Genomic DNA, 12,689 nt, shown 5'->3' with positions numbered 1-12,689 from the left:
TCTGGAGCAGCTAACAGCCTAATAGAGAAATAGTCCAGGTCTAAGTAATTATTTTACTGTTGATATACAGTATGAGTGAGTGGAAGGTAGGTTAATAGGCACAAGTTACGGTGTAATCCGAATAATCTACCAATAAAATACGTTGTAATATTAACATCATCTAACACCGCACATCTCGAAGAGAGGGGTGTCCCACTTTTATGGTGGATACCAGATATACGGTGACAGATTTATGTTAGCATGGTGGTGGAACGTGTTACGTTGGCAGGAGAGGAGATCCGAACTCGTTACGGCCTACGGGTGTGTATGTGACGCACACGTGCTGGTGTCTGAACGGGCGCGCGTGCGGAGCCGTCTTTGGCAGAGCTTACAAGTTCCAAGATCCAAGTTCCAACCATGGGTTGGTCTGACCCAAGTCTATGGTCCGATCCCAACTGCGACCACCGTAGACCCCTCCATTCCAAGGGTTTACTTGTTCCATGATTATACGTCGTTGTCTACTCCGGGCTGGCAGAGGCAGAGGCAGAGAGACTAGGGAGGGACTCTGAGGATCAGCCTATGCCTATCCGTTGACATTCGATTACGTAAGGTAAGGGCCATGCTGCCCCAGACGGGTAGGGAGTGGGGAGTAGGGGCTCTCAGTCTGTATGACTCTGAATATGAAGACCGGATTGCCCTTGCCTGTTACGTTAAGCCCTAAGCTCAGTATTTGGATAGTTTTTAATTTTTTGGGGGGTAAATTACAAACACCCCCCTTGTATTATGGAGTCAGTGACAAAGTCCCCCTATATTTTTTTTTCGACAAAAACCCCCTGAATTTTAGCCGTTAGACAAAGACCCCTTTGGTCGTTAAATCAGATGAGAGAAAACACTAAATTACCAAAATACCCCATTAACCTTTTCCTATTTTTTTTTCTTGTCCTTTTTCTCTTAAAACTTATTTAACCTAGGAAATGGATATCTCGTGCTGCAAAGTGATTTTTCCCATCTTCATCATAAAAGGGGTCCCCTTTATTTGTTAATGTTCTCCTTTGAATGTTTCAAAATCGTTGTTTTTATTGTAGCCATTTCACCTAACTTTAATGGAGAAGGCAATGAACAATATAAAAAGAGTAGTTTTGACATTTAAAAAACTTTAAACAGTGGGATGAAAATTTTTTCAAAGTTAACTAACAGAACGTTAACGCAAGGGGATCTTTGTCTAACGGCTAAAGTTCAAGGGGGGTTTTCGACTTTGTCACTAACCCCATAATACAAGGGGGTTGGTTTTGGTAAACCCAGAATCTTATATATATATATATATATATATATATATATATATATATATAACAAATGGAATCTCCCACATGAGAGCAACCCATTTCCTATTAATTATATAAATATTATTAGATAATTAGATATATATAATTACCTAATTATATAAATATATAATAGTTATTATAAATATTATTAATAACTAGATATCGAACCGTTTGAATGGTTTTGATCATTTTTTATTTTTTAATTGTTTTTAATTTTTTTTGTCAAAACGGTCCAACTATTCGATAATTATTGATGCGGCACGATCCGGGCACTCCTAACTGGCTGTTGACTGGCTCCTTGTTAACAACGGACGACACTTGAGAAGATGGAAAAGAATGATTCTCGGGGATTTACCCAGTAGGAATACTCCGAAGCTTAAGTCAAAACGTTGGGAAGGAGGAAAAAGAGTGCGAAAGCTAAGAGTGTAGGTCGCGCTTTATCACTTTGCTCGAAAGATTAGCTCACGACCAAGTAAAGACTTAGGTTGAGAATATGAGAGTGCGGAGGTATTCAAAAGTTTGAGAAAAAATCTCTCCTTCTCCTTTGCCTCAAGGGCTTTTATAGGGGAGTTCTTGTCAAGTCGGGCATAACCGCCACTGTGCCCCTGCCGTAGCCGTTACCTGCCAGGGCTGCGCAGGTGATCGTTGCAACGTACCTCTTGCTCAGATGAGTGACACGTCTTAAAGGGGCAGGCACGCCTCCGCCTGCTGAGAGACGTGGGTGCAGACTGTCGAAAGGACAGGGACTACGCCGTCAGTTAAGAGACGTGCCGCAGTCTGATCGGTACGGTTTGTGAAGTAGAAGCTTCCTGAGAAACGTTCATGCTGCTCATTCGCGAGCTACTTTCTCGCGAGCTTAGGAATACTTCGGGATTACCCTTACTAAGGTTCTCTGGGGTGGCTTATCCGCTTAGGAGCTGGAGCGAGCTGGTTTCCCTAGCTCACGAGCTGAGGTAGTCTTGGAGTATCCCCTTCTGGGTAGCTCGGGGGACCCGGAGCTCGTGTTGTAGCGAGCTCCTCCTACAGCGAACTATGATATAGCAAGCTGCTCTATGGGCTCGTTACTTAGCCATGATCAGGTTATGATGCTGAGCTGTTGCCCGTACTGAGTCAGATCCACGTGTCATCATTTCATAGGTCGGATCAAATCATCCTCCATCAATTATATAAATATATAATAGGTATTATAAATATTGTTAATAACTAGATATCGAACCATTTGAACCATTTGAACCGTTTGAATGGTTTTGACCATTTTTTTTTGTCAGAATGGGTCGATCGGACCATTCGACCCAGTAACCGGATCCCTGACCGGTTCAGTCTCTGGGTCGGTTTTAAAAACCATGATGTTATGTCATTCGAGCGTGACTAATACGACCCAAAAATGGAACCGTTCTGGCCACCCATTTTTGGGTCGACGGTTCAACCGTCCGATTTGAACAAACGGCTCGTTTTGACAACAAAAATTAAAAAAAATAATAAAAAATAGCCAAAAACCATTGAATGGGTCAACTGGTGACGGTTCGACCACTCAAGTCAATGGGTCGTTGACCGATTCAATGGTTTTTGGCCAAGGACCGGAGTTGAGGTGAAACGGAACTGGTTGCCTGGACGGTTCCCAATTAAAAAAAAAACAAACGACTCGTTTTGACAACAAAATTTATAAGCAAAAAATTGAGTGTGTGGGGTCTATTAATCAGTACCATACGTGTAATGTCATTTGAGCATGTGAGTCATACAACTTGAAAACGGAATCGTTCAGGCCACTGGTTTTTGGGTCGACGGTTCAAACGGATGGCCCATTCTGACAACAAAAATTAAAAAATAAATAAATAAACGACCAAAAATCATTGAATGGGTCAATGGTTCGACTGCCCGAATCGATGGGTCATTGACCGATTCAATGATTTCTAACCAGGGACCAAGATTAGGATAAAACGGAATCGGTTTCCTAGATAGTTCTCAATTAAAATAAATGGCCAAAAACCATTTTACAGGTCAACGGGTCAATGGTTCAACCGCTCAAATCAATGAATCATTGACCGATTCAACAATTTTTTATCAGAGACCAAATCAACGAATCAACGGATAGACAATTCCATTGCAACCCCTGCGAAACAAGGCCCCTCCGCTAGTTAATTTCATTAAAGAAGAGCAACCACGAAAATCAAGCCTTGTCATAGCATACTAAGCCATGAATTTATGGACTCATTACATGTATTACACCTCACGAAAATAGGGGATTGACAAATCTTCCTAATATACAAGTTTTCTTTTGTCTCACAAGAGACCATTGACACAACACTTGCAAAGGGAAGTGTTTCATTTTCTCAACAGACAAGCGCCAAATGAAATGCCACTCTTCCTTAAAGAGTTGTGACACGCTTACTCGGTATAAAATTGTATAAAAAAGAAGAAGAAGAAGAAGAAGCAAGATGGTAGGTTAATTGATTTGACAGAAAACTTCCCATTAAGAAAATGATACCAAACAAGCTTATCTTCCCAAACATTTACAACAAGCCTAATGGCTAAACTACATATCTTATCCACTAGAGCATTAGGTGGAGTTTCTTTAATCCTTTCCACATTCCAGCATCTATCAATGGGGTTGATGAGCAAACTACCACCTACTCTTGAGAGTCTCTAGGACATGGATCGATTAGTTTGAAATTTTCAATTGCTAGAATCCGACGATCAGACCAAATTTTAATATCAGAGTCCAAATTGATCTTCCACAAGATCCCTTTCTCAGAACTTTCCTATCTACAAGGGCACTGTCATCCCCAAGACCGTTACATTTGGCTTGTTCTTGGAGAAAGTGTTATGACATGAGGTCACGCCTTAAACCTCTTCTAGGGCAGATGGATCCTCTTAGAGGGAGATCCGTTAATAAGAATTTGATAAGATATAAATGAGATACAACTCATTATACACCCTAGGCCACTTCTCATTACCTTATCATAGGCCTTGTTCATATCAACCTTGATAGCCACGAAGCCCTTTGTAGCTTTGGAGTGTTGCATGAAATGGATTATCTCATGGGTTAGAAGGATATTATCCGTAATAACTCTACCGAAGAGAAAAGAACTTTGGTTTGGAGAGAGAATTTTCTTCATTATTGTCTTCACTCTGTTAGCAAGAAATTTCCAATAATTTTATAAATTTATTACACAAGCTGATAGGCCGGAAATGGGGAGGGGATTCAAGATTTTTCACTTTTAGGATTAAGGCAATAATGGAATGGTTCAACCTCGGTTTCAAGATCCTATCACTGGAAAAAATCTAAGATTTCCTTAATTACATCATCCTCAAGTATCTCCGAAAAAAAAAGTTTGGGTAACCATCCGGCCCCGGGCCTTCCTCGAGGCCATTTGGAACAAAGTTGCCTCAATCTCATCAATAGACACAAGCTTCTAAAGATCCATCATTCTCCTTAACCCCTATCTTACATTGAATATAATTCAAGGCTCTATCAATGGTTGGCGGGCCTGAGGAAGAAAAGATAGATGCCTTAATGAAGACTTGCTCAATATGATTGTACCCTTCAACCCACTCTCCAGAAGGATTCTATTTTTTTCCCTTCTCCTAATAGTGGCATGTGGAAAAACCTTATATTTTGAGCCCAAAGGATTTCTTCTCTCTTGAAATAGATATCTAGCTCAATCTCTAGCGCTCCTTGATTTTGGATAATCAAAATTGGATCAATCCCTTTTCTTGCTTGAGACTTGCTTTCAATTTTTCAATGCAATACCTCCCCAAAAATCAACTTTTATCATCAGAGATCTGGCCATGAATTTTTAATTTCTATACAATTATCATGTGTTAACAACATTTCTTCAAACCCAAAAGGCCTTTTTTCCTTCTTTTTTAATAGCTAAGTGGTCAGAAATAAAGGTGACCAAAGAGAAAACGCCTTAGCATCCAACAACATCTCTTGTCGTCGGTCAGTGTTGCACAAGCCTTTATCAAATTTGACCTTGACATTCTCATCCCTACACTTGTTGAACCAGGTGTACTTCAAGCCACAAGAGGGAATCTCAACTAGCTTACACTCCCTAAGAAAGATTCTATTTTTTCTAATGTAGGACTACCTATATTTCCTTCCACCAACTTTATTTTTTCTAATGTAGGACCAAGAGATCTACTAGCTATCTGAATCATCTTATTCATGAACAAGCATCTCTTAGATTTCTTTAGCTCTTCACAACCAGATCACCCCTGATAACTCACAATCCTACAAAGGATGATGTTTTTATCAATAATGTCTACTTTCAAATCTATATTAAGATCCCATAACAACACCAAACCACCTGAGCATCCAATTTCATGAAATTTTCCTACACACACCTAAAGAAAGCACTTAGTCTCACTGAGGAAGATAATTCTTGGTTTTTATGATTGAAGGACTCTTTCACTGAATGAACCAGGTGGGCGGACCGACCCTAACTCCTGACAATTCCAACACTAAACTTTTAGTGGACTTGAGGGAATTGTTTAAGGTCAACTCCTGCAAGCCCTATAGGATGAATGGTCAAATCTAGACGATTAAAGACATCACATAATGAGTCCACAATTACTATATTATTTGAGCACAAAGTGACAGAAAGTCCATAATCATTGATATTTCCTCTAGTAACAAAAGAATTTGATGAAATATCAAAACCCCGTCGGTGGAATATAACTTTGAATGAACGTTCGACTTTAGCATAATTGGACATTCAACAAAGGAACTTATTATACCTGCAAGCCTTGGGAAACTACTCACTTGGGCTGATTTGGAATCACCACCCATCAGTTAAGTGAAATAGAGGTGATGGGATCTTCCGAAGTTATATCAAAATCATTTTCTACTTTTAGTGACTCCAAACCCAATGCAGTCAGCTGAACCAGTATAGGTAAGACTGAAATGGGGGAGAGGGACAATAGGTGGAGCCCACATAGTGATCCCAAGGCATGCACAAGCACAAATACAAAATTCTTAATCAATTCAACAAAGAACAATCACAACAAGAAACTCCCCCCTCTTTTTTATATATATTTTATTTATTGTTTTTTATGTTTATTATAAATCTCTCTTAGATATCCAGGTATTGTGAATCTATATGAAGGATAGTTGATAGTTTATGTATTTTTCACATGTTTCAATCAAATAATTGGAAATATATATATTGCATTTTTGTAATTTGATTTTTATATTATTTATGTTGATTTCTAAAAAAACATGTATACCCTCATTTTGTTTAAAATATGTATGACAAAAATGGTTGAAAATATGTTTTTCTCTTTGTATAGACTACTTTGTTTTTTCCTATTAATAATTAAATTGGATCATATCAGAATTAGATATATCAGACATTAATCCTTAGTGAATTTGAATTTGAATTTGAATTAATCTTTGTAAGATTTTTCAAATCATCAAATGGGATCGAATATAGGATTTACATTATAGGACCATATTAGAATATACCCCAATTCGAATTAATCCTTGTAAGATCCGTTAGATCGTCGGATGGGATTAGATATAGGACTTACATTATAGGACCACTTGCATATACCTCAATTTGAATCCAATTTAATCCATTTGCATCCCTATTATTTATGAGATTTCATTAATCTATATTATAAAGAGAAAAGAGGAGATCCAAAAGTCCTCATACCTCACACAGACCTCCCCCTCTTCTCTTTTCTCACACATGATTATTTATTTTTAAATAAATTATTAAAATATATAAGTCATAGTAAAAACTATCTTATGTCTTAATTTTCTCTAATAAAACACATTATCACTCTCTCTAATCATATCATTATTAAAACTAGTGACCTCCCTCCATCCATCCAATCGTCAATATTAATCTGTAAAATCTCTCTTTTCCATTAACTCCCTTCTTTCCTTTTAAATACCCCTCTTGGCTCTCTCTCTCTCTAACAAACAAGATATGTTAATTATAAATTAGATGGAAATATAAACCTTTGCTTCAACCCAAACTGATGCCATAATCCAGATTTATCCACCCAAACCTAACCAAATTTTTATTCAACCCCATGCGTTGCATGGGTTTACTTGCTAATATACCTGGCACTGGCCAAACAACTCACTACATCTATATTTAATTAATTGGGTCTTGGCCTCTTGGGCCTAGGGTTGGGTTTGAGCCACCAACCAGGCTGAGACCAAGTGAAGTTGCACCGTAAAATTAAGCATCATGTCCAACCTTGGTGGGTAAGAGTTTGAAAGTTGTGATTATAATTACTTTTCCATACAAGGAGATGTGATTCAACCGTCAGTCAACCCCCAAACCAGGCAATGGGAATTGGAAACAAATCCGGACCTCAGAGAAACCAGTAGTTTTATTGTACAAAAAAGGTCAAACCAACTTACAGCCGTGAAAAGGTCAAACCGTCACCCATGGTTTCGGAGAGAGAAACAGCTCTAAACCCACCTTCCAGCATATGAATATATCAATAGAGGGAGGCAGAGGAGAATTGAGCAGAGAGCAAAGAGAGAGGGCCATAGTTAGACCCTCTTTCTTGTATCTCTCAACAACAGAAAAGAAACTTCTTACAGAAACCCATTTTGCATTTCTTCTTCCTCTTTCTGTTTGTCCTCAGTTTTTCGTCCATTTTTTCCATTCATTACAGTGGCATTTGGAATTGGATCTGTCTAATAGATAAAGCCTTTTTGTCCTGTGTTCCTGGTTGAAGATTTTAGACAATATGATGATTAGAACTTCAAATGCATCTCCTGAATTACTCCATCAGGCGAGTTGTAGCCTTGAGCGGCCAGATGATCCAACTTTAGAAGGTGACCCCTCTCTCTCTCTCTCTCTCTCTCTCTCTCTCTCAAGTTGAATTTTTTTCCATTTTTTATTTACTTCCTTTAGTTTTTTTTTATTTTTTAGGAGTGGCAGTAAATGTTAGGCTGCTACTGAAATTAATCCAGGATCATCAAGACGCAAGCACTAAAGAATTCGATGACCGGAAAATGCAAAGAGTTGCCAGCATGCTAACCATTCTCGACGACGTTAAAGCACGGATCCAAAAAACGCAAACGCTTGGTAGGAGAAGGATGGCCGTTCTGCGACGGTGCAACACCGATCTTAAGCTTAACAACAGGGTATCACCAAGAGAAAAGAAGCCAAACGAACCGGTGACAGACGAGAACCAGAGGCTACGGAGGGAGCTCAGTGCGAGCATGGCGGCACGGAAGAGCCTGGAACGGATGTTCTCAGGCTTGGGGAAGGAGAAGGAGATAATAGCAGGGGAGCTTTCTCGAAAGGTTCACGAACTGAAAGACACGAAGGAACACCTCAGCGATGTTAAAGCACAGAACAAGATGTTATTGGCCAAGGTCAAAGCTTGCACTGCCGGAAACAAAGACTGCAACTGTAGAAGAGGATACGACGAAGGGAACGCTGCTGCGCTGCAAGAGCGTAACAAGCTTCTCTCGGAGAATCTCCTCAGGTCCTTAGATGGATATCGATTCTTGACGAAGAAACTGAAAGAATCACAGGATGAGAATACAAAAATGCAAGCAAAGATGGCAGAGATGGGGCTGGCAGTTTCGGCAGGCCTCAAGAGGATTCAGTATTTCCGTCAGCTAGTCGGAGAATGCAATGAGCGGCAGAGAAGGATTGAGAAGGAGATGGCAGAGTTGGAAAATATTTTCCAACGATTAGAGATGAAGGTTTGCAGGAGATAATTGTGAGGCGGTTCGGTCTGTTAAATAAATAAATAAAGGGAACCCAAAGGCTAGAGCCGACCTTAGTGCAGGAAACCCAAACAAACCTTTTGCCTTTCAGTTGTAAATTGAGCAACGCAGGTCGCAGGCAGCAAATTTTGTTTTCCGATAAACGCAAACTCAAAGCAATTCTCCTGGTTTGGAACTTTGCTTACTAATAAAGATGAAAATATTTTACGGTATCAAATAGTTATTTATTCCCTACGAGGTATCAAATAGGTTTGAATGCTGCCGTTGTATCACCACACATTTGGTTGGTTGGGCCTTTGAAAATTGGACCGGACCGGATGATGGATCGGTTAACATGGGAATCGGTCATGGCTCTAGGTCCGTTTTGGACCCCAAAACCATCCAATCGAGCTTCGGACTGGATTGGCAGACCGTTTAATCTAGGAATCAGTGGCTAAAATGGTTTCATTTTCCGACCGTTTTTTAAAACCATTCCAACTGACATGTGGTTTTCGCAAATTCATTGGGACTATTGGATTAGGCCCAGACCCATCTGGCATTACAAGACAAGGCCAGGATTGGGCCGACCTCGGCTTGACCCTAGTTGCAGCCCTAAACTTCCTTGAAAGCAAAAAATGAAAAAGGGAATTACTCAAATTTGGTCTAGCTAGGTGGGGTCTTAAGAAGAGTGGGCTGAATGCAAAGCGGAACATTTAGGGCCTGTTTGGCAACATTCCCACCTGTTCTTCGTTCCTTTAGAAATTCCTATGCTAGAACAACAAGAATTTGATTTCTTATTCTTGGAGGAGAGGGATGAGTGTCACATGGCGGGAAAACACGACATCCAGAAGAACAGTTTGCGATCGGTGGAGGAGAGGGATGAGTGTCAAGGATTGTCCTGCGATGGCGACAACAGGTTCTGGGTGGTTAGCGAGTACGGCACCAAGAGACAAGGGTGATTCAAATCAGACGCAGAGTGCTACAACTTGATTCTTGAGTCTTGGTCCAAGATAAAGATAAAGGAGGTGTGGCCCTTCCTCAGTGCCAGCCCAAAGGCCATCATTTCTACTCCCCGCGAGCAGTGGTGCTTTGTGGGTGGCAGTAATGGAGGAGAGCAAAAAGGGGTCATGGAATATGACGTAAAAGAGAAATATTGGAAGGTAATGACCTCCATTCCTGATAGCAGCTTGAAATCATCCCCATGCATAGAAACTCCTTGAGGTGGAGGAGGAAACCAAGATCGGATCCTTATGATAGGTTTCGACATTGATGAGTTGAACGACAACAACGGTTGCTGATGACCTACTGTTGCTCTAATGGCCAACAACCGATACTCAACGACTGTTGAACATATGAAACCAATGATGGCCGATAGCCGAGACTCAACGGTTGTTGCTCATTCTCAAGCAGCCTCTCTGACTTAGCTCCAGCGACCCCTTTTCCGGTCGATCATCGTCTAATTCTTGACGCAGCAAGACTTCAATTCTCTTCTGGGTTGTGCAGTAGCAGTGAGGTTAAATGAACGTGAACTGCTATATAGGGCTTGAGTTTATATTTTTGCACAAATGACAATACCACCCCCTTCTCTCACGTGGGAACGTCCCACACGTGTTCGTTATTAGACATGGACGTTGTGGGAACCGTGTGTTTCCAGAGAAGGTGTTCTTTTGAGAGCGTCAGTTTGTCACTCGTTTCTTTCATTTTTTTCTCAAATGTGTTCTATTCCGCAAGAACACTGGGAAGTGGGAACAACAAAAATACTCTCACGGAACATTGCCAAATAGGGCCTTAGGGTCCATTTAAGAAGGGTGGTTGTTCTCAAAGCCAGGAAATCTGTTGCAACCATGGTTTCATGAGACCCCAATGAAATGTGAACACACCAACATTTGAAATAAGCTAGTCGGGGTCAGGGATTCATGCAAATAGACTTTGTTATGTGGAATTGAAGAAGGAGCTTGTTGTTAGACAGTATATGCCCTCAGCTCCAATCTAACTGATGTACAAATACATTTATTTGTAAACGAATAAAAGTACATTATTGTTTTATGTTGATATTGGTATGTTTATATGAAATAACCCCTTAATCTAGACACTTATGAGACTCGTGCTAATTTATTTATAAATGAAGTTGGGGCAGCTTGTCTCAACAGCTAGTGATGTAGGGTGATTTGGTCCGACCTCGTAACACGGGGACACGTGTATATGACCTGGCATAAGCGACAACTCAGCGCGACAGCCTGGCCGCAACTCGGCGTAACAAGCTCGTCGAGCCCCGACCAAACGACTCAGCGGGTGTGATAACTCGCCGAGAAGCAAGGCCCAGCTCGCCCCAAGCCTGAAGGTGGAGCGCCCCGAGCTCCTCCTAAGGGGCCCCGAGCTCTCCCTTCCTAAGAAGGGAGCACCCCAGCTTTTGGCTAAGTGTACCGAGGGAGAAACACCTCGGGGCAGCACCGTCGAAACTCCTGTTCGTACTTGCTCAAGGCTCGCTTCCAGTGCGAGCACCTCGGTGCAAGGCAACCCAGCCCCAGGTGGTTCGGTACAAAGTAGCTCGGCAGCCTGCATGGAAGATCCGCTTGACATCCGTACCTGTCGAATCTGGTGGTAGTGCCCACATCTCTTGCCAGGCGGCGTCGTGCCTGCCATCTCTGAAAAGCATGGCACGCCTGACGAGTCTGTACCCTGCAGCAGCAGCCTGTACCTGCCACCTCAGTCCTGGCAGTAACGGCTAGGGCAGTGGTGGTTACGCCTAATGTGACTGAGCTCCGGTATAAGAAGACCCCGACCCTCACAAAACAAAGGTATTGAAACTAGCACTTTCAGCACTCTTAACTCTCTGTGTCTTCTTTGAGTTTTTCTCTGAGTTCTAACTTAGCCATCGGAGTGTTCCCGCAGGGAGAGCTCCCCGGGAACTCTTCACATTCCTCTTCATCTCAGGTGTCGTCTGTTACAGCTAGGAGCCAAGTTTCAGCCAGCTAGGAGTGCCCAGATCGTGCTGCATCAGCTAGGATTAAACCCAAAGCACATGCAGTGTGTGTTTGGATGAAACACTAAACACGAACCATTTTCCAGTTATGCGTTGGACCTTGGAGATTGATGGGCAAAACTGGAAAATTACACATAACCCCTAAACTTGATTATGGTACTACACTAGGTGTTGGATTGGACTGTCTTTGATATGCCAATTAGTGAAATCCATCAAGGGTCAAAACCTAGGTATGTTGGGGCAACCTGGGAATTCACTTTAGTGGGTGATCATAGTGATAGGGTCAGCCTCTTTGTTGGACAAAGTGAATGATAGGATTTACACTCTGATGGAAACCTGAACTGTCAATTTCAATAGTGTTTTGAAATCTGATTTTGCAAAATATATTTATGATATATAAATATATATATATATATATATATATATATATATATATATATATATCATGAAAATATTTGCAAAATGTTTTAATTCCTATGATGCATCCGAGCAGAGAGTGTGGCACTATACCTTGCAGCTAGGGGAGAGGTTGTAAGTGTAAGAGACCATTACAGGGTTGGTTGCCTAAGGGGCTTTATTTTACTTAAGTCTATTATCCTTGGGTCTTCGTAGGATGGTTGAATTCAAGAATCATTTAGGTGTAAATGTTGGGCTCATATTAAGCCCATAGTGATGTGCTCAGGGGTTCACTACGTTTAGCAATAAATTTGGCCAAGCC

General features: G+C 41.1%; 1 protein-coding gene across 2 annotated transcripts; it reads left to right on the top strand.

Annotated features, from left to right (window-relative positions):
• Positions 1–7,774: 7,774 nt before the first annotated feature.
• Positions 7,775–11,031, top strand: LOC148800879 (uncharacterized). 2 transcript variants are annotated; one of them, XM_088902407.1, is made up of 2 exons: positions 7,775–8,103; positions 8,242–11,031. In XM_088902407.1, the coding sequence occupies exon 2, from the start codon at positions 8,284–8,286 to the stop codon at positions 8,998–9,000; it is 717 nt and encodes a 238-aa protein (XP_088758533.1). In that variant the 5' UTR covers positions 7,775–8,103; positions 8,242–8,283; the 3' UTR covers positions 9,001–11,031. The 2 variants fall into 2 exon arrangements, with proteins under 2 accessions (XP_088758533.1, XP_088758532.1); XM_088902406.1 differs by having other exon boundaries at positions 8,201–11,031.
• The last annotated feature ends 1,658 nt before the right edge of the window (positions 11,032–12,689 follow it).

This window comes from Nelumbo nucifera, chromosome 4 (assembly GCF_055504915.1).
Source record: "Nelumbo nucifera cultivar China Antique chromosome 4, China Antique-T2T, whole genome shotgun sequence".
Lineage (NCBI taxonomy): Eukaryota > Viridiplantae > Streptophyta > Magnoliopsida > Proteales > Nelumbonaceae > Nelumbo > Nelumbo nucifera.
This window is presented reverse-complemented; position numbering and strand designations above follow the sequence as displayed.

What these genes read in the sequence shown, in the direction of transcription:
- LOC148800879 (XM_088902406.1), top strand. Translation starts at nt 8,016, where the DNA reads ATGATGATTAGAACTTCAAATGCATCTCCTGAATTACTCCATCAGGCG. An exon ending in AGATGATCCAACTTTAGAAG is followed by an intron (nt 8,104 to 8,200) that starts GTGACCCCTCTC and finishes TTTATTTTTTAG; the next exon opens with GAGTGGCAGTAAATGTTAGG.